The following is a 23652-nucleotide window of genomic DNA, read 5'->3' as shown; positions in this document are numbered from 1 at the left end:
AAACATGTGTTCCAATAATATCTTGGACGAGTTCGAAAATGGTTCCAGTTGAATGAAAAACATTGCCGCCATGGGGCGGGGCAGTTTTCCTTATATGGCTTTACTGTATGGTAAAACCTTGTTAACACTCTAGAAGTCACGTTTGTGGTCCAATGCTCATGAAACTTGGTCAGAATATTTGATCTAATAATATCTGGGCTAAGTACAAAAATGGTTGAGATCAGTTAAAAAACATGGCCGCCAGGGGGCGTGGCATTTTTCCTTAAATGGCTATTTACTACAAAACCTTGTTAACACTCTAGAAGTCACATTTATTATCCAATCTTTATGAAACTTGATCAGAACATTTGTTCTAACAATAGCTCGAGTGAGTTTGAAAATGGTTATGGTTCGTTAAAAAACATGGCCACCAGGGGGGGGGGGCAGTTGTCCTTATATGGCTTTAGTGAAAACTTTTTGATACTATATTAGCCACATTTATTGGCCAATCTTCGTGAAACTTGGTCAGAACATTTGTCCCAATGAAATTTTGCCAGAGATTGAAGCTGGGTCATATGAGCTCAAAAACTAGGTCACAAGGTCAAATATAAAAAAAAACATGTTAAAAGTCACTTTTTTGGTCCAAAATAATCTTCATGAATCAGTTAATATTCCCGGGTGTGTTTTACTATATTTTCTGTACCCGGGGTACATTGAAGTATTCATGTACTTAAGTGTACTCGGGGTACTTTAAAGAAGTACCCGAGCCGACAATGACAAACCGAGCGCTAGTTAATAAATTGTTGGGAGACTCCGAAATAAACATGAAAACCCATAAATAATGTTCTGTAGATACCATGTCAAGTGGCGCTATTTTCTTAATAAATTTTATTTTATTCCTAAAAAAATGGTGTTATTAGCATCAGGGTAAAAGTAACAAATAACAAATTCCATATTTTAACAAACAAAGCAAAGATATAAATTAGTCGTATTATTTCTTGTACAAGGAATAAATCAACAATTAAAAACGACAACTTATTTTCAATAGAAAACGATGGAGTTTCAATTTACCCGCTTAATACATAATACACACTTTTTAGACATTAAACACGTGTGATTGAACTGGCTAAAATCTATGCAACATGTAGTTTATGATAATCTGTTTTGGCCAAATTGCTTTTGATTTTTATCTGTATTAATTAATTTAGTATTTTTGGCAATGCATTACTTAATAAATTGTCTGCCTATTGCCACGTCCAGAACAAAACATGTCTACCACCCGTGGTATATGACACCATGTTGTTAGTTAGTACACAGTGTACCGGGTAAATGTCTTTACAGCATCTGATCATAACGAGATAATCGGTTTGCGCTCAACAAAAGGGGGTAATTAAACACCGGAGTGTACATGTATATGTTCAAATGATGGTGTCTCGATTCTTGAAACAGTTGTATCTTCATTTAGAGAAATTAGAAAGAAACAATTTCACATTCTAATGCAGTCGGCAAATAAAAAAAGACATTATAAACATTGCTAAATATATGTTTAATGCTAATGAAATTCGTAACTATATAGACAATCAGTTATAATTGTTAACTTTCGCAAGACTATAGCCATGTTATTTAATTTTTCAATTGAATGTTTGTATAATTAAATAATTCTACAATTTCCTCGTGTTACAGTTGAAGATATAATTAAATTGATTAATCTGTTGTATTACTGTCTTTTTGTAAACTTCTCTTATTAAATCAATGTATTGATATTATACACACTGCTTAACTTTTTGTTTTGTGGCAAAAAGCATTGTATTATGCATATATGCTGTAGAAATTAGAAGTTCAAGTTATGTTTAATACATGTATGTTGAGTGCATGGGATCCATATATGTATTGTTTATTTCATTCCTTATTTCATCCTTATTTGAGCACTAAACACTATTTCTAAACGAAGTTCGTTTCGAATCGTTTCTCTTGAACAAAAAATGGTAGCAATTATTTTAGAAAGATCTCTCAAAATATTGAAAAGTGTAAACACCGAGCGCATCATAATCTTGAACACTTTGTTACAACATCATTAACGTTTCAAATACATTTTAAATATTATAAATGTCTTATTCAGACATCGATAAAAAATATTTAATGATGGGGATTATTGTGAGTTTAAACTACAATGTTGTACAGTTTCTACTCGCGCTTAAATATTCACATTATTTTGCAGGTGCGAGTGACGTGACTCGTCAACTCGTCTCCACGAATGCAATTTCATAATAAAACAATTGACAATCCTTTCGGTCCCTAAAATTTCTTCCCTTAAAATGTTCAATAAAATCATTCCATAAATGTTGTCATGCATTTTTATGCAGATTATAATTTCGATGGTGTTAGATAGGTTATATCTCGATTATGGGTTCGTCGTGGCTTCAAACTGATCATAGCATAAATAACACAGGGACATTTAATAAAAATTATCTACATATTACAAATATACAAAGTATACTGTTATATAGCTTGTAGGTTTTTTTCTTAAAGATCCCTGTGGGTGTGAACATGATTTCTTTAAAGACAGAGTAAAACCTGTCATGTGCATGGGTGTAAAATACATGTTGACATTTGGAAAAGGAGACATTCATTTTATATTGGCGATCCCAAATTGTTCTACAAACAAACAAGTGAATATCAAACCATTTTATTTTTATTTTTTTATTGTTACACATAATATTTAGTGTTTTTCTGTCGTCTTAATATATTATAGAATTGTACATGTACACCACGCATAAGTGGAAAAAGTTACAAACTAGAACGAAAATGTGCAGACTTCATGGGCGATGGACAGTTAGAGCATCGATATAATTACATTACATCAGCATTTTGTTTAATTTCAGACTCCTTGCAGTTTTCAGATCATTATCTCTGTGCTTTATTACTTGAACTTGTTAGATTCCGATCACATGTGCTACTGAAAATAACCATCGGGATTGTGTTTTATGGCTCAAACAAGCACAAAGTGGGTACGACCCGTCTTTTTGAGCGCTAAATGTTAGATAAGCACGTACACTTAATTATTATGGTGGTCAGTACAAAAGTTCTACCGAAAACCGACGACTGCGTCTTTGTTTTATTGCCCAATCAAGCCCTGAACATCCAATATCCTGTGTATTACGAAACCCAAACTTTAGATATGCATGTGTTGTCTTACAAAAACAATGATTTTATAGAGGTCAGTAAACAGATCGAAGTAGTTCACACAGTTAATTCCTGTACATGTATATGATATCGGAAACGAGACTTGCTTTAAACATTGAAAATAATTTTCATAAGAATTGCTAAACACAAATGAGAACAAAAACAATATACTGTGAAACCTTTATTATTTGTCCGACATTAATTTTCGCCTTTTTCGTCCTTCGACCGATGGACGAATTCAAGATCCTAACGAACAATCATGTCCCATATTTGAAACAAATAAGACTGAATTACCGTAGGCATGAGGCATTTGAATCCAGCGTAATCCACGCATATACACAGGGCTCGAAATTAAAACTCGCACACTCGCAAAATGCGAGAAAAAAAGATTGCAAGGTAAGTTATAAGCCTTTAGTATTTTTTGCAAATAAAGAAATAGTGAAAAAACGAGTTATATTGCTTAATGCGTTCGACGGCGTGAACGCTTAACGGTAGGTCAATTTTTTGAGCGTCCGAATATCCATATGCGGAAGCACGCACCTTGTTTGTTGACTGGTATACTTATAATACAGATACACAGATGGTATTGATACAAATAACATGAAACAGTCGACTATACACTCAAGTTAAATCCGGTTTTGACACAAAGGGGTGTACATTATACAGTGTACTGACAACTGACATTTCCTGTAAAACGCGAATGCAATAAGGCTGTATCGAATGCGTCGACTTCGTTTAGGTATAATAGTGTTGATTAGCGCTAATTGTTAACAACTTTATTACCCATTGTGTGAATTGTGTTTTTCAGGGGTGTTGCAGATTATAGAGCCTACACGCGGCGAATCCGGATTAATGACAATACTATTAAACGCAATTAAAATATGACGATGTGTGATCAACACCTGACTGAAATATATTCTGCGCTTTGTTACAAATTAATAAAGAACATTTTGATTTGTGTTTGGTTGTTTGGTTTTAACTGCATCTACCAATATGACCAAAATAATTTGCTTACGCTAATTATAACCCATAATGTTCGCACCTTCTCTAATTGGCGGCGATAAAGATAAGATTGTTATCAGTTTGACCGTGATAGTAATGGAAAAAGACTAATTGGCAATTGGCTTCGTTGTTTAAAACACTCGTTAACGATTATTCAGTCCCACTTATCCGCTTATCATAACAAAGAACGTGTCAATGACATAAAATAATTGTTAATTGGCATATGCCAAACAAGGCCCACCTCCTGCAAATGACTACCAAGTGTCACCTCTCTTTCCCCAGCACGATTTTTTCGCAACCGCGTATTACATGTATTACAAACAAAAAGGACGTTTTTTTTTCAAAACCAGAAATGGACGAATTTAAGAGCGGACGAAATAGTCATTTTTATGAAAAGGGCGAAATTTTATGCCGACGAAAATAAATGGTTTCACAGTACACAGACGACACAAATGTAAATAAGTTTGACAATTTACATTCAAACATTAATTTCCATTTTTTCCCGATTTCCAGTAAATGACTTGTAAATGTTGCATAAAATCTAAAGATAAATTAAGTTGTTAATTGGTCGTTTCTAAAGAATATGACCGATACACGACGCTTTTTTGTGCAATCAGTATACATGTACATTTCAACAATTGTTTCAATAATTAAGGAACTAAAAGCGCGTAACGCTAATGATACAGCGTGTTTGAATTTTATTTTATTTAGAGTAAATGTCAATGCCAAATAATTTGCGAGATGCTTCGGTAATTTGAAATTCACTACGAAACTCTGAATCGAAATTAAAAGATCCCACTGCTGTCTGCATTCCAAAGTTTTTATTTAGCAATAAATACACATACACCAATTATCACACTTTTTATCCGGACAAAATAATTCATTAAATGATGTGCAATATTTATTTGTGACTAGAATTCGTAATAGAACATGAACTGTACACGACGCGCGCACACCGCGTCAGGTGACTTACGCAAACTGGAATACCCCTGTCCTGATAGAGCACTTATTTCATCAAATCATTAAATAAAATCTTATGCCGAAATTCATTTGATATTTTAGACAAATGTTGAACATTTGTGTAAATGAAATTCTTAAGCATTAGTTTTGTCATTATTAACCCGAATTTGCTTTTACAAATGGAAGACACATAAACGTGTTATCGGGTAATGGATAGAAATGTGAGAAGTTGCATGTATGCGGTAAAGAATACGGATAATTTGGAAATATGATGAAAATTCTAATAACGAACATTTTCAATGTATTATGTAGTGTATGTTTTTCAGAACGTAGTTACTCTACATTTAATAAACGCTATGATGCAAAACTCGGGATCAGTTTCTATCCAAGATCAATTATAGTTCATAACATTTTTCGCTGAGTGACTCAGCGTCATATCACCAATTTCCTCGGCATCATGCCGAGGCGTTTCGCATGAGTCGAGATGCTGAGTGACTCCGCGAATAAACGCGGCCACTCGGCGGCAAGATGGTCGATGCCGAGTCGACTCCGCGTACACTCGATGTCGCCAAACTCAGCGGATCGCGGAATTTGTTTTTTTTGCGTGAGCTGTACTGTATTCGACACGTAATGCGCTTTAACAAATTTTCGTTGAATTAATTAAGCACACTTGTAAATGTTTTGTCCGATAATCAGGACTTAGATGACTGATGATGGAAACCGGCCGTAAACCTTGTGGACAACGTGAATTGCATGCATAATTCCGTCAAAACATTTATTCGACTCGTAAAGTGTTTAAACAAATTATTGTTGAATTCATGACGCAACTGTTAATATTTGTTGAAATTTCAAATGGGACTAATTAAATTTGTAATCTGAAACCCATTCCCGTAAGTCGATGTTAACGCGTTTTTAAACCAAAACACACTTCCGAATGTAAATGTTACCGCATGTTAAAATATTCTTGCTTCAAATTCGCAGTGCAAATTTATTTTGTGTCGAATCTTTATCTCAATTAAAAAGAGCGCGAAAATTATGCAGCATGTACAACGTCGCGTCATTTGCATAAGCGTGTGTGTATTGAGCGTTTTAACAAGCACACAACACGTCAGGGGATTGACGCATGTTCAGAGGCAATATTTCATCAGATCTATAAAAAGTTACTTACAATTTATTTGCTACTATAGAAAAATGGCAAGGGTTGTGTTATAGAAATAATTGAGAGCTTTTATCGTAAATATTTACCAGAAAGTGATTTATAAAAACGGAATAAAAGGTATTATCGGGTAATAAATAGCAACTTGAAAAGTAGTAAGTATACAGAGAAATAGAGTCGGGTTGAAACGGATGTATTGGGGAATCGTTCAAGTCGGGATTTTACTATCTGTGTGGGAAAGTTTTAAAACAATTAAATAATATAAAAAATTATATATATTTTTAAATGACTGGGGGATTTTCTTGAAGAGTCATAGTGCACCAAATGACGTCTTTTGACGCTGTTTTTCATCGAGTTATAACGCACCACAAAACGTGAATTGACACTTTAATTTTAAAAAAATCAACGTCTGGAGGGGACACCCCTCCCGAACCACCCCTATCAGCCCCGGGGCGCCTGACAAAAATCCTGTGGAAAGCACTGAAGAGAGTTTTTTTAAATGACAACTTTTTTCGACATAGTTTGGTCTTGCAAAAATTTGGTTTGGGAGAAGAAAATTAAATAAAAATGAAATTGTTTTTTTATTCCATTTTTGATGTTGTCATAGGCTTATTCATAATAACAAAATATTGGGTACATACATATTTAACATTTCTGCCAAATGCTTTTAAAGCTTTATATATTGCAAGTAGTTTTCTATATATACTCTTAATTCTCTTAGTACTTAATTTTCTCTTTTTATGCCCCCGGATCGATAGATATTGTATATATTGGGTATATTGTTTTTGGCCTGCCTTTCTTTCTGTCTTTCTTTCTTTCTGTCTGTCATTCTGTCCCAAAACTTTACTGTACAGTAAAGTTTTGCAATAACTTTTGAAATATTTAACATAGCAAATATATATTTGGCATGCATGTGTATCTCATGGAGCTGCACATTTCGAGTGGTGAAATGTCCAGGTCAAGTTCATCCTTCAAGGTCAAATGTCAAACAATTCTGTCCCAAAACTTTACTGTACAGTAAAGTTTTGCAATAACTTATTAAATATTCAACATAGTAACTTCATATTTGGCATGCATGTGTATCTCATGGAGCTGCACATTTTGAGTGGTGGAAGGTCAAGGTCATCATTCAAGGTCAAAGGTCACCAAAAAAAAGCGGCGCATTAAGGGGGGCATTGTGTTTCTGACAAACACATCTCTTGTTGTCTTAAAAAATCATACCTATTTTTATGCCCCCCTTCGAAGAAGAGGGGGTATATTGCTTTGCACATGTCGGTTGGTTTGTCGGTCGGTTGGTCTGTCCACCAGGTGGTTTCCGGATGATAACTCAAGAATGCTTAGGCCTAGGATCATGAAACTTTATAGGTACATTGATCATGACTCGCAGATGACCCCTATTGATTGTGAGGTCACTAGGTCAAAGGTCAAGGTCACTGTGACCCGAAATAGTAAAATGGTTTCCAGATGATAATTCAAGAACGCTTATGCCTAGGATCATGAAACTTGATAGGTAGATTGATCATGACTCGCAGATGACCCCTATTGATTTTCAGGTCACTAGGTCAAAGGTCAAGGTCACAGTGACCCGAAATAGTAAAATGGTTTCCGGATGATAACTCAAGAACACTTATGCCTAGGATTATGAAACTTGATAGGTACATTGATCATGACTGGCAGATGACCCCTATTGATTTTGAGGTCACTAGGTCAAAGGTCAAGGTCACTGTGACCCGAAATAGTAAAATGGTTTCCAGATGATAACTCAAGAACGCTTATGCCTAGGATCATGAAACTTGATAGGTAGATTGATCATGACTCGCAGATGACCCCTATTGATTTTGAGGTCACTAGTTCAAAGGTCAAGGTCACGGTGACCCGAAATAGTAAAATGGTTTCCGGATGATAACTCAAGAACGCTTATGCCTAGGATCATGAAACATGATAGGTAGATTGACCATGACTCGCAGATGACCCTATTGATTTTCAGGTCACTAGGTCAAAGGTCAAGGTCACGGTGATCCGAAATAGTAAAATGGTTACCGGATGATGAATCAAGAACGCTTATGCGATCATGAAACTTGAAAGGTAGATTGATCATGACTCGCAGATGACCCCTATTGATTTTCAGGTCACAAGGTCAAAGGTCAACGTCACGGTGACCTGAAATAGTACAATGGTTTCTGGATGATAACTCAAGAACGCTTATGCCTAGGATCATGAAACTTGATAGGTAGTTTGATCATGACTGGCAGATGACCCTATTGATTTTGAGGTCACTAGGTCAAAGGTCAAGGTCACGGTGACCCGAAATAGTAAAATGGTTTCCGGATGATAACTCAAGAACGCTTATGCCTAGGATCATGAAACTTCATAGGTACATTGATCATGACTGGCAGTTGACCCCTTTTGATTTTCAGGTCAAAGGTCAATGTAACGGTGACCCGAAATAGTAAAATGGTTTCTGGATGATAACTCAAGAATGCTTATGCCTAGGATCATGAAACTTGATAGGTAGATTGATCATGACTCGCAGATGACCCCTATTGATTTTGAGGTCACTCGGTCAAAGGTCAAGGTCACGGTGACCCGAAATAGTAAAATGGTTTCCGGATGATAACTCAAGAACGCTTATGTCTAGGATCATGAAACTTGATAGGTACATTGATCATGACTGGCAGATGACCCCTATTCTTTTTGAGGTCACTAGGTCAAAGGTCACAGTGACCCAAAATAGTAAAATGGTTTACCAATGATAACTCAAGAAAGCTTATGGCTAGGATCATGAAACTTCATAGGTGCATTGATCATGACTCGCAGATGGCCCCTATTGATTTTCAGGTCACTAGGTCAAAGGTCAAGTTCACAGTGACAAAAAACATATTTACAAAATGGCTGTCACTACAACTGAGAGCCCATATGGGGGGCATGCATGTTTTACAAACAGCCCTTGTTAATCATTGACTGATATTTATGATTGTTTATAAAATACGAAAAGAAAACAATCTTTGCTGTAAAATAAATAAACATGACTTTGTACGTAACCAAAACAAACTAGAGACAACTAAAACACTTTTCTTTTAAAAAGGGGTTATAGGGCTAGGTGGACAGGTGCTTGTGCAAAAAAATGTAAATGTTTCACTTTTAAATTGCTAGGTTTGCAAATGCAAGGAACATCTGATCAATTTGTTGTGGCCTTAGCTTCAAATATGTAAAATTGCCTTTTAAAATCTTCTACAGTCACCACACGACAACATAGTTGTATTTCTAAAATGAGAGTTTGTCAATATAATTTAATACAGAGCTAACCTTAAGCAATTATATGCCCCCTTTCGAAGAAAAAGGGGGCATATAGTGATCGGACTGTCCGTCTGTCTGTCCGTCCGTCTTTCCGTCACACTTTAAGTTTAGGTTTCGAAAAATGCTCATGACTTCTATGTTCCTTGAGATATAACCTTCATATTTGGTATGCATGTGTATATGGACAAGGCCTTTCCATGCGCACAAAAATTTTGACCTCTGTGACCTTGACCTTGAACTTAGGGTACGCGTTTAGGTTTCAAAATCTGCGTTTAGGTTTCGAAAAATGCTCATCACTTCTATGTCCCTTGAGATATAACCTTCATATTTGGTATGCATGTGTATATGGACAAGGCCTTTCCATACGCACAAAAATGTTTACCCCTGTGACCTTGACCTTGAACTTAGGGTCTGCGTTTAGGTTTCGAAATCTGCGTTTAGGTTTCAAAAAATGCTCATAACTTCTATGTCCCTTGAGATATAACCTTCATATTTGGTATGCATGTGTATATGGACAAGGCCTTTCCATAGGCACACAAATTTTGACCCCTGTGACCTTGACCTTGAAGTTAGGGTCCGCGTTTAGGTTTCAAAATCTGCGTTTTGGTTTCGAAAAAAGCTCATAACTTCTATCAGGCATTTATTGGGGGCATAAATCATCCTATGGTGACAGCTCTTGTTATATTTTTACTTTGTAAATGGTTTAACTTTTTAGTAATCTTGTATCCAGCTTGTGCAATTTCTTTTACCCAGCAACCAAACATGGGAGGTTATGGGGCTCCAGGATATAACCCTCCCAATACAGGCTACAACCCACCAGCTGCAGGCTACAACCCACCAGCTGCAGGCTACAACCCACCAGCTGCTGGATATGGTCAACCTTACCCGGGGGCAGCCACAGGGTATCAGCAGGCTGGCTACAATCAGCCTGGTGCTCCACCCTCAACCAGTACCCCTGGGTACCCCCAACAGGGATACAACCAGGTTAGATACTTTATTACATGCACAGTCTGATTTTGGAAATGTTTAACTTATTTTGTAGGAAAAAATAATTATTGTAAATTCAGAAAAATGGTTTACCTTTCGCATTTGGAATTAAACAAAAATCAGATTGGCAAAGAAATTGAAGTTGTTATGCATATGAATTCACATAATAACTTTGTTATTTAAAAGCAAATCATTTAATGCTAGTTTAATATTCAACAAGTGGAGGGATTTTCTTCAATTGTATATGAACCAAAGCTCTTGCTTGTTACCAAATCTTTTTTGTTTCTCGCAGGTGATTACATTGCTTTGCATTTTCACCTTTATCAATAGATTTTTGGACACTTAGTTGTGACATTGCATAAATGCATGATTTATTTTAATCATTTTATAATCATCGCTTTCTTGTAGGCTGGTGCCAGCGCCCCTGGGTATGGTCAGCCCAGTGCCCCTGGGTATGGACAGCCCAGCGCCCCTGGGTATGGACAGCCCAGTGCCCCCGGGTATGGTCAGCCCAGTGCCCCTGCCTATGCCCCAGGGGGCATGTCCTACGCAAGCAATGTTGTACCCGGTACCAATGTGACAGCCCTAGGTGTAGGAGGTGCTCATACGGGATACAAAGTCAGGGTAACAATGTAGACAGTGGTACCAGTAATTGTGAATTATTTGAGGTCTATGTTTTAGAAATATTTCTGCACAGAAATGGAGGTACAGAAAGTTAACATCCCTATAATCATAAAAGTTATACCTTTTGTACCTGTTGTCTAATAAATAAAATAATCACAAGCCATAGAGCGGTATAGTTCATTTTTCTCCACAGGGAAAGTTATGTGATCTGAGGCCAAAGACCAATGATTATATGACGTTTTCTGGGAAGAGAGACTATTAAGTCTGCTCAAAATTTGCCTTTGATATAGGTTTTATTATACTGAACACAAATACTTTTTGTAATCATATTGTAGAATATGCAGGTTTTGTTACAAAATTAAGTGCACATGGACATTGGTTTGTGTGTATATTTGAGAACGTGTCTATTATTACTGTATTAGGAATGTTTGTAGAAACCCATGTTTTAGAGCCATGTACAAGGTATATATTGCAAATTTAGCCCAATCAGGATACATTGGGTTCGAATGTCAGGTAACATATGCAGTGATGAATGTATGGGGTTTTACAATTAGAAATGGAAGTGAGGTATAATAAACTTGATAAAATGTGCTGTAATTTTTGTTGAAAAAATCTTGTGACAAAAAATATTATCAGAGAATTTTTCATATTTAAATGTGTTTTAGTCAAGCACAAAACTGAATTGTACTCAATAGGATATTGTGATTTATTTAACTTATTTCATGATAAAAGTACTGTTTTCCTCAAACGGCTTCTTCCATTTCAATATTTCTGCAGCTGACAAATATATTATATTCCCCAGTGATGAACATTGTTGGTAATTATTTCTCAGGTTTAACATTCTATGCATCAGATTACCAAGGTTGTGTATCACCCTGTGTCATATCTTTAGAAGAAATTGATCATTCTAGAATATGCTTGCTTTAATATGATCAAAAACAAGTTTTGGGAATTGAAATCTATGTCTGGGATCTAAAATGGTGTCAAAAGGTCACCTCACCAGATTCAGAAAATATTATCAAGGAAAGATAATGAAATTACTTCATAAACTTATCTGATATTGCTAGTAGATATTGTAACTTAAGACAGTAAAATGAAATTAAACTGCAACTGAGACGACACTTATTTACACCATCTTGGCAAAGTTTCCAAGATAAAATAAGCATGTATCCTTCCAACTGTTTCAGATGTTCTGAATTGCAAATTGTAAATTAACAGTTTATTATTTGTTTGTGAAAAACCATAATCATTTATGAGTTAAATGAACAAAATTAAATGTTGCATATAATTTAAATAGATAACCACCACCTATTATAACAGTGGATTCGAAAACAATATCTCAATTAAACTAATAGGCCAATTACATGTCACCCATTTGTCGAATTCTTGCAGATGCACATGTTGAATGGAAATTCCCAGCCAAGTTTGACATTACACATGTAAAAAAAAGAAAGTAAATGCTGTATTTTAACAAATACGAACTAAGAACAGTTATAAATTTACAGTACCCTAGGGAATGGGCTTCTGATATGAAGTATAATTTCTTTTTGCAATAATGAAATTTTTATGCCCCCGGATTGAATGATCGTGGGTATATTGTTTTTGGCCTGTCTGTCTGTCGGTCATTCATTCATTCATTCATTCATTCATTCATTCATTCATTCATTGTATGTGTGTGCCCCAAAACTTTAACCTTGGTCATAACTTTTGCAACATTGAAGATAGCAACTTGATATTTGGCATGCATGTGTATCTCATGGAGCTGCGCATTTAGAGTGGTGAAAGGTCAAGGTCATCCTTCAAGGTCAAAGGTCAAATATATATTGCTTCAAAGCAGTGCAATGGGGGCATTGTGTTTCTGACAAACACATCTCTCGTTTTATAAAGTTATTGGGTTCTTTGGTTATTTGTCATATTCAGCTATAATTGGTCTTCTACCAGTATTCTAAGAAATTTGTTCAGTTGCAATAGTAAGTGCAAAACCTGGCAAATCTTAATGAGGTAGAAAAATAAACAGATTAAAAAAGAACATAAACATGAAGACATGGCATTGCTCAATTATTCAGTCCATTACTTATAGGTCCATGATAAAAATGGGTTATATTCTGTGAATAAATGTGATATTGATGTTGATTTAAAATATGTACAAAGTCAGCAAAAAGTTTTTATCAGTTCTACAGAATGTATGCATCGTAGCAAAGTTTAACATCAGTAAAGAATGTGTAATCTGTCTTCCTACTTTGAACAATTGGATGCAGGTGAATATATATCAATTAATGTTTTCAGGAAGATCCCACACTGCGACCAGCAGCCAACTTTAATGCTGAAAATGACGCCAAGATACTCAGGAAGGCTATGAAGGGCTTTGGTAAGTGAAATGCCATGTATTGGCACATGAACACTCATTGTTCATACCATGAAAGGGATGTTTTCCTTGTAATAAAACAAAGAATGGTCAGTTGTTATAAAAACTGTTGTATTAATGCTTGTGAAACTGCTTTTTCTGCCTAAATAAAATTAGGTGACATGGGTTACAGGGACTGGGATAAAGACTGGGATAAAGGTGCACAGTGCGTTCTTTTCCCATTAAAACGAAAAACTGCGCATCATTTCCGTAATTCCATGCGCACCATTACGCAATGCGATCCCCGTTGCATAAATCTTACATAAGATAAACTACTCTTACACAAATTATTTGTTCGCTCTTACTTAACTTATGAGATCGCCACGTCGTCGCAGTAATGTTTGTTAAAGTTGTTGTTGTCTTGAGAACTCATTGATTTACAACGCAAAACGTCTTATTTGAACTGACGCGAATTAATGTTATCATATTCGTAACTTCGCTTTTGCTTTATTTTGATAATTTAATCCAAAGTATTATATTAGCAAGTGTTTTTATGCATACAGCATATAGTCGTCGCTTCGTCTGTGCGTCCGTCCTTCCGTCCGTGCACAATTTTTATCCGGGCTATTTCTCAGCAACTAATGACCGGAATTCAATGAAACTTTATGGGAAGCTTTACTACCAAGAGGAGATGTGCATATTATCAGCGGATTATGGTCGGATGCCTTTTCTTAGAGTTATGGCCCTTTGAAATTTTCTATTAACTGTACATATAGCGCAATTCTTGTCGGGGCTATTTCTCAGCATCTAATGACAGAATTCAATGAAACTTTATGGGAAGCTTCACTACCAAGAGGAGATGTGCATATTATCAGCGGGTTCTGGTCGGATGATTTTTCACAGAGTTATGGGCCAATGAAATTTTCCATTAACTGTACATATAGTGCAATTCTTGTCCGGGCTATTTCTCAGCAACTAATGACAGGAATTCAATGAAACTTTATTGGAAGCTTCACTACCAAGAGGAGATGTGCATATTATCAGCGGGTTCTGGTCGGATGATTTTTCACAGACTTATGGCCCTTGAAAATTTTCTATAAAAAAATTCTTGTCCCCCCAACTACTGTGCCCTCAAGATGTTTCCTTTTATCTGAATATATAGTGCAATATTGTGACCAAAAACCTTTGGGGAGCATCACCTGTCTCCGATGGTTTCTTGTTTTTTACTGGAAGTGTAAACAAAGAGTCAGTTAAAGTCTTCTGAAAATTTGCACTCTGTGTGAATTTACAGTTTGACATCATCAAAAGAAAGCCGCTTCTTGTCTGAAGCAATCAAGTGACAAATTTCTTGTCGACAAAATTGGCTCCCTTTGTCTAGCAATCAACATGCCGAACCAATCGTGTGTTTGTTCCTCAATGCATAGCTCCGCCTTCGAATCTTTTGCAGAGAAGGGAGGTGGAGTTTAACGGTTAATTGAGCAAGTGTTTTACACAAGTTTAATTCCGATTTGACGAAATTACTCGGCCCTAAGCATTGAAACGACGAATACATTTATCAATAATTTTGGGAGATATACCGATTAGTTCCGATTTACAAACTCTGTACAGTTCCTAACTATGGCGGACGCCCGTGTTGACAAAATTCCTAAACACATATATCGTAAATAATGGCAGTGTTTTATTGCATTATTTATACTAATTATCAGATTGCAAGGTATTACTATCTTAATCTACTATAATATCGGCTTTGTTAAATATAATTAACATATTAAACAATATAGTTGCGTCACAGACTCGGAAATTAATTTGCTGTGGTCGCAACTTTACTGAAACTGATTGTCCTATTGTCTGTAATTTTTACCGGAAATAAATTTTGAGAAGTGCCCATTCATTTTTGCTAAGTGCCCATTGTTTTTTCATCTATGGGGCAGTAATCCCATCAGAGAAAAAAAAATCCCGATCTCTGGGGTTATAATGCTTAAGTATAAATTGTTTGTGAATTTTATTTGGTTTATGCTTCTAGATGTAATTTCTTGTTCTATAGAAGTGACAGTATGAATTTTGTTTTAAACCTGTTTTTATAGCATCTGTAAATATTAATGTCCTCATAAAAGTGTATTATACATGTGTGGTGTACACCATTATTATGTCTCCTGCATAAATAAAATTCCAACATTGTAAAAGAGAACATGAAAATATTCCCTGTTTTTAATGCAACATCAACAATTCAACATGAAATGTGCCCATGAACATGTTATTATTTTGGTATTTTGAATAGCTGCACATGCTCCATTGTAAAAATATTTTATTTTTTTTAGCTCACCTGAGCATAAAATCAGTTTTGTGCCATCTGTCACCTGTTGTCAACATTTACCTTGTTATCCCCCGCCATAGGTGGAGGGATATTGTTTTGGCGTTGTCCGTCCGTCCGTCTTCCCGTCCATCTTTCTGTCCGTCCGTCCGGAGCCATATCTTGGAAGTGCTTTGGCCGACATCATTGAAACTTGGTATGAGTATATATATGGATAAGAGAATGATGCACGCCAAATGGCATTGTACATCATCTGTTAATAACAGAGTCATGGCCCTTTGTATCTTAAAAAAATGCTTTTTTTGTGTGTCCGGAGCCATATCTTGGAAGTGCTTTGTCAGATTTCATTGAAACTTGGTATGGGTATGTATATCAATAAGAGGATGATGCACGCCAGATGGCATTGTACACCGTCTATTAATAACGGAGTTATGGCCCTTTGTATCTTGAAGAAATACTTTTTTGAGTGTCAAATATAACACTTTTGTGTCCAGAAGCATATTGGCGGGGGATATCAATTCAACCAATTTGCTTGTTTACACTAAGGGCCGGCCACATGTTTTGTCCAATCTTCATCAAACTCGGTGTGGGATATCAATTCAATGAATTTGGTTGTTAACACTAAGGGCCGGCCACATGTATTGTCCAATCTTCATCAAACTCGGTGTGAATATTTGTTCCAATCATATATTGGCTGAGTTCAAAACTGGGTCAAGTGAGGTCAGAAACTAGTTCAAATTAAAGAACAAGCCTGTTAACACATTTTCCTTATATGCCTGTACTGAAACATGGTAACACAAGAAGTCATGACTAGAAACTTTGTTCAAATGATGTCTTAGCTGAGATTGATAATGGTTCTGTTTTGTTTTTATGTCCCCCACTATAGTAGTGGGGGACATATTGTTTTTGCCCTGTCTGTTGGTCTGTTGGTTGGTTGGTCTGTTGGTTGGTTGGTTTGCGCCAACTTTAACATTTGCAATAACTTTTGCAATATTGAAGATAGCAACTTGATATTTGGCATGCATATGTATCTCATGGAGCTGCACATTTTGAGTGGTGAAAGGTCAAGGTCATCCTTCAAGGTCATAGGTCAAATATATGGGTCAAAATCGCTCATTTAATGTACACTTTTGCAGTATTTCAATATTCAAGATAGCAACTTGATATTTGGCATGCATGTGTATCTCATGGAGCTGCACATTTTGAGTGGTGAAAGGTCAAGGTCAAGGTCATCCTTCAAGGTCAGATGTCAAATATATGTGGCCAAAATCGCTCATTTTATGAGTACTTTTGCAATATTGAAGATAGCAACTTGATATTTGGCATGCATGTGTATCTCCTAGAGCTGCACATTTTGAGTGGTGAAAGGTCAAGGTCATCCTTCAAGGTCAGAGGTCAAATATATGTGGCCCAAATCGCTAATTTTATGAATACTTTTGCAATATTGAAGATAGCAACTTGATATTTGGCATGCATGTGTATCTCATGGAGCTCCACATTTTTAGTGGTGAAAGGTCAAGGTCATCCTTCAAGGTCAAATATATGGGTCAAAATTGCTCATGTAATGTCACTTCTGCAATATTGAAGCTAGCAATTTTATATTTTAAATGCATGTGTATCTCATGGAGCTGCACATTTTGAGTGGTGAAGGGTCAAGGTCATCCTACAAGGTCAAACGTCATATAGGGGGACATTGTGTTTCACAAACACATCTTGTTTTAAATATGGCACAGGAGTTTTTCCTACATGGCTATAGTGAAACATTGTACACACTTTAGAGTCACAGTTTTAGTATGATTTGAAGTTAATGACACTTGCTAAGAACAATTCTTTTAATGACATCTTGACGAGTTCAAACATGGTTCCTTTAAAAAAAAAATGGCCACCAAGGGGCGGGCAGTTTTTCTTATATGACTTTAGTGAAATTTTTTAAAAGCTCCAGAAGTCACATTTTTCATCAAAAGTCATAAAAACTGGTCAGAACATACATTTGTTGTAATGATATCTCAGCCCAGTTTGATAATGGTTCCCGTTAAAGCTCTATTTATCACATTAAATGTTGGATCTTAATGAAACTTGGTCGAACAGTTTTCTCAATGAAATCACAACTGTGTTTGAAATAGGGTCAGGTTAGATAAAAACGAGGTCACCGGGTTAATTTTTTAAAGATTGTTAACACTCTAGAAGTTGCTTTTTTGTTCAGTCTTCCAGAAACTTGTTGAAAACATTTGTTCTGATGATACCTCAAGTGAATTTGAATATAAGCATGTGCCTAGAAATTAAATATTAATTTTGTTTCATAAAGTACTGTCATTATGGATCTTTAACTTGTCAGAATAGTTTAGTTCCTTTGAGTCAAAGGTGAGCTCTTTAGGGCCCATTTTCCTCTTGATACTATTAATAGTTGACATGTTTTTTCTTACAAAATTATACATGTATCATCATTATTTTCAAACTTCTAACTGAGGTGTAAACAATTTCGCACTAATTATGAGAGAAAAATTGCATTATCAGAAAATAGTTTGGGGCTTCCTTTCACTACAGATCCTGAAATGGTATTTATATGAGATAAGTTTTAAAAAATGCAATTGGAAACAAACAACCATCAAATGTTATACAACACGGATGTTTGCAAAGACTGTGTATTCTTTTGAAGTTGGGGTTTCGGAAAATAGTTTTGTGAAACTTTTATAAACCCTGCATTGTATTATGTGATATATACTAATACAAGTCTGGCCACATAACTTGTGTGCTGATTGGTCATGAAATCCTGAGACTCTTAAGGCCATTCTGACACTCTTTTTCAAGTTGTCAGTTACAGGTTTAAGAATGTGTTCTTAGTTCTGGTAAACCTGCTTACCCAGGAAAGTGAGTTACTAATTTTACTGCCGTGAAATAACTGAAATACATGTACAGCACAAACGGAAAGAATTCAGGTAAACAAATGATCAAAATGTCAAATGAAAATATTATCCTGAACATGTTTGTGAGGGTTCATTGTTTTTCCACCATTTAAGCGATACATTGTTAGCAGAACTCCCCATTATATATGCGCAGCGTGACACAAACATGGGAACTATGCCATCTGCAGCCAGTGTAGCTTCAGATCAACACTCTTATTGACACAATAGTCATGCATGGTTTTGTGGTTAATTGGCAAACATTATGATCCTTATCAGAGTATACTTATGTAGAGGCATATCTTGAACTACACTGTTTGCATATTTCTTTAGGCCCAATTTTGCAGGACCGAGGTAATATTTGATTATCATGAAGCATGCTTGCTCTTACAGGAACTGACGAGAAAGCAATCATAGATGTCCTTGCCTATAGAACAAATGCTCAACGGATCCAGATAAAAAATATGTACAAAACATGCTTTGGAAAGGTAAACAACTGCAAAAGCAACTAAACATGCCCATGCAAGTGTTTTGTTGTTTGTGTTGACTACTGTACTGTTACATGAGCTCTATGTTGTTTCCTTGTTTAAAATTCTTACAGTCAGATTTCAAGCAGCTTGAAATGTTGACATGTGAGATTTTATCTTTTACATCTTTCACTGCAAGGAAACAGCGCTATGGTTTAACTTGATAATCTTGTTGGCTCTTCCTTTGAATTAATTACCTCTGGTTCAATAAATGAAATTACATTGAGAGAAAATTGGCTGAGGGAATTGCAAACTGTCACACAACATCTTGACAGTTTAATTGCTGTTGAATGTCTTGAGATTGAAATAGTAACTTTTAGGAAACTTCACTGCCGTTTCTCATGACAACAGTGTGAAAGCAATTTGTTTTCAAATTTTCAGCAATTAAATAGCTTTTAAATGAAAATTAAAAGAGACATTAAGTGTATGCTATGAATTTTTTTATTGGACTAGTATTTAATATTTTGTAATATTGCAATACATTTAAATCAATATTTCTTGTGCCATTGCTATTTAAGTGGGAATAATGTTAGCAATAGCGTAACAACTGTTAGTGCCTTAACAAGTTTTTACCATTTTCTTCTTCATTCTGCATTTTAGGTTTGCGAGCACAAGTGTTTCATCTGGTTAACATGTCTTAATCAGATAAAAATAATCATACTCAACCAACAATGTATGTGGTCTGATTTTATTTCAAAAGCTAGCGTTTTATGCTTCCAAAAAAACAACTTTTTGCAGCATTTTAGCAAAACAAGTAACAATGAGTTAGTTTTTTCATATGTAAGTTTATTGCTTTATGATAAGTAGTGAGTTGCTTTAAACTTGATGATCAATTTTTGGGGAGGAAATTTATTTTGAATGTTTTTTGTTTGTTACAATCATTACTCTTTCATATCAAACACAATAATAAAGATATAACATTGTCTTGATTGAAAATTACTTTTTTAAATAATCCTTTAATATAGCAGATTGGCTAATAGCATCGTTGTCTTGCTCAATATGGCTTTTTTTCTTGAAATAACTACAGGTTTTAGCTTTTAAGTTAATGACATTGCAGACAAGTATGTTAGTGAAATATTATTAAAGTACAATAAACGTGCAATGAACATAGTTGACCAGGTAAAGCACTGTACCTGTGGTTAACATAACTGGAAAAGTATTTAATGGATTCAAATGATATGTCAGTCAGTGAATATTTTTCCCTGAAAGTAAGTCATGACTGACAATGCATGTTCATTGTATAACCCAGGATCTGGTAGCTGACTTGAAGAGTGAGCTTGGAGGACACTTTGAAGACGCTATCATAGCTCTCACTATGACAGAGTCTGAGTATGATGCCTATGAACTCAAGAGAGCCATGAGGGTGAGTGTATGGTCTTGTGAAATCAAAGTTGTGAATATATTTTTTATTAGCTCAGCTTTTTTCGGAGAAAACCCGAGGTATTGTCATAGCCAGCTCGTCGTCGGCCGTCTGCAGTAGGCGTCGTGCTAAAACCTTAGCATTGGCTCTAAATTCAAAGTGCTTCCACCTACAGCTTTGAAACTTCATATGTAGATGCACCTTGATGAGTTCTACACGCCACACCCATTTTTGGGTCACTAGGTCAAAGGTCAAGGTCACTGTGACCTCTAATATAAAACTTTAACATAGGCTCTAAAATCAAAGTGCTTCCACCTACAACTTTGAAACTTCATATGTAGATGCACCTTGATGAGTTCTACACGCCACACCCATTTTGGGGTCATTAGGTCAAAGGTCAAGGTCACTGTGACCTCTAATATAAAACTTTAACATAAACCTTTACATTCGCTCTAAAATCTAAGTGCTTCCACCTACAACTTTGAAACTTCATATGTACATGCACCGTGATGAGTTCTACACGCCACACCTATTTTTGGGTCACTAGGTCAAAGGTCAAAGTCGCTGTGACCTCTAATTTAAAACTTAAACATAGCCTCTACAATAAAAGTGCTTCCACCTACAACTTTTAAACTTCATATGTACATTCACCTTCCTCATTTCTACACACCACACCCATTTAAAGCTTGGCTGTTTTTGGAAAAACCCAAGGTATTGTCATAGCCAGCTCGTTGTCTGCGGTCTGCCGTAAGCCATCCGCTGTAGGCGTCGTGCTAAAACCTTAACATTGGCTCTAAAATCAAAGTGCTTCCACCTGCACCTTGATGAGTTCTACAGGCCACACCCAGTTTTGGGTCACTAGGTCAAAGGTCAAGGTCATCGTGACCTCTAAAAAAAAAAAAAAATCTGACAAGCTTTCGCAGCCGAGTGTTGGCACCTGTTATGCGCTGCTCTTGTTAAAATATTGTTATGCCCCCCTTCGAAGTAGAGGGGGTATATTGTTTTGCTCATGTCGGTCCGTATGTCCGTCCACCAGATGGTTTCCGGATGATACTAGTAACTCCAGAACGCTTAAGCCTAGGATCATGAAACTTCATAGGTACATTGAACATGACTCGCAGATGACCCCTATTGATTTTTAGGTCACTGGGTCGAAGGTCAAGGTCACGGTGACCCGAAATAGTAAAATGGTTTCCGGATGATAACTCAAGAACGCTTATGCCTAGGATCATGAAACTTCATAGGTAGATTGATCATGACTGGCAGATGACCCCTATTGATTTTTAGGTCACTAGGTCAAAGGTAAAGGTCATGGTGACCCAAAATAGTAAAATGGTTTCCGGATGATAACTCAAGAACGCTTATGCCTAGGATCATGAAACTTCATAGGAAGATTGATAATGACTGGCAGATGACCCCTATTGATTTTCAGGTCACTAGGTCAAAGGTCAAGGTCACAGTGACCCATAATAGTAAAATGGTTTCCGGATGATAACTCAAGAACGCTTATGCCTAGGATCATGAAACTTCATAGGTATATTGATCATGACTCGCAGATGACCCCTATTGATTTTCAGGTCACTAGGTCAAATGTCAAGGTCACGGTGACCTGAAATAGTAAAATGGTGTCCGGAACAACTCAAGAACGCTTATGCCTAGGATCATGAAACTTTATAGGTAGATTGATCATGACTCGCAGTTGACCCCTATTGATTTTCTTGTCACTTTATCAAAGTCAAGGTCACGGTGACTTGAAATAGTAAAATGGTTTCCGGATGATAACTCAAGAACGCTTTTGGCTACAATCATAAAACTTCATAGGTACATTGATCATGACTCGCAGATGACCCCTATTGATTTTGAGGTCACTAGGTCAAAGGTCAAGGTCATGGTGACCCGAAATAGTAAAAGGGTTTCCGGATGATAACTCAAGAACGCTTATGCCTAGGATCATGAAACTTCTAGGTACATTGATCATGACTCGCAGATGACCTCTATTGATTTTCAGGTCACTAGGTCAATTGTCAAGGTCACAGTGACCGGAAATAGTCAAATGGCTTCGGGATGATAACTGAAGAACGCTTATGTCTATGACCATGAAACTTGATAGGTAGATTGATCATGACTCGCAGATGACCCCTATTGATTTTCAGGTCACTAGGTCAAAGGTCAAGGTCATGGTGACCCGAAATAGTAAAATGGTTTCTGGATGATAACTCAAGAACGCTCATGGCTAGGATCATGAAACTTCATAGTTACATTGATCATGACTCGCAGATGACCCCTTTTGATTTTCAGGTCACTAGGTCAAAGGTCAAGATCACAGTGACAAAAGACATATTCACACAATGGCTGTCACTACAATGGAGAGCCCATATGGGGGGCATGCATGTTTTACAAACAGCTCTTGTTTTTAAACGTGTTCAGCGTTTAGAATTTTTAAGGTATGCCATATTCATCTGCTTAAAAGAAAGAATAGTAAATCATCATCTTATTGATTGGGCATAACATACATTTATATGTTTGTGCCCCCCTTCCAAGAAGAGGGGGTATATTGCTTTGCTCATGTCGGTCTGTCGGTCGGTCCGTCCACCAGGTTGTTGTCAGACGATAACTCAAGAACGCTTGGGCCTAGGATCATGAAACTTCATAGGTACATTGATCATGACTCGCAGATGACCCCTATTGATTTTGAGGTCACTAGGTCAAAGGTCAAGGTCACGGTGACCAGAAATAGTAAAATGGTTTTTGAATGATAACTCAAGAACGCATACGCCTAGGATCATGAAACTTCATGGGTAAATTGATCATGACTCGCAGATGACCCATATTGATTTTGAGGTCACTAGGTCAAAGGTCAAGGTCACGGTGACCCGAAATAGTAAAATGGTTTCCGGATGATAACTCAAGAACGCATACGCCTAGGATCATGAAACTTCATGGGTAGCTTGATCATGACTCGCAGATGACCCCTATTGATTTTGAAGTCACTAGGTCAAAGGTCAAGGTCACGGTGACCCGA

General features: G+C 36.4%; 1 protein-coding gene across 3 annotated transcripts in view; it reads left to right on the top strand.

Annotated features, from left to right (window-relative positions):
• The window catches only part of LOC127866170 (annexin A4-like), a 92942-nt gene that overhangs the window by 47714 nt on the left and 21576 nt on the right, over positions 1 to 23652 (top strand). For all 3 annotated transcript variants that reach the window (XM_052406583.1, XM_052406586.1, XM_052406584.1), the window contains exons 5-9: positions 10331 to 10561; positions 10973 to 11188; positions 13475 to 13556; positions 19137 to 19231; positions 20520 to 20633. In XM_052406583.1, coding sequence (XP_052262543.1) covers positions 10331 to 10561; positions 10973 to 11188; positions 13475 to 13556; positions 19137 to 19231; positions 20520 to 20633 — 738 coding nt within the window. The remainder of the gene's footprint in view (positions 1 to 10330; positions 10562 to 10972; positions 11189 to 13474; positions 13557 to 19136; positions 19232 to 20519; positions 20634 to 23652) is intronic.

The sequence above is a fragment of the Dreissena polymorpha genome, chromosome 2 (assembly GCF_020536995.1).
Source record: "Dreissena polymorpha isolate Duluth1 chromosome 2, UMN_Dpol_1.0, whole genome shotgun sequence".
NCBI lineage: Eukaryota > Metazoa > Mollusca > Bivalvia > Myida > Dreissenidae > Dreissena > Dreissena polymorpha.
Note: the sequence above shows the minus strand (reverse complement) of the source record. Positions and strands in the feature narration are given on the sequence as shown.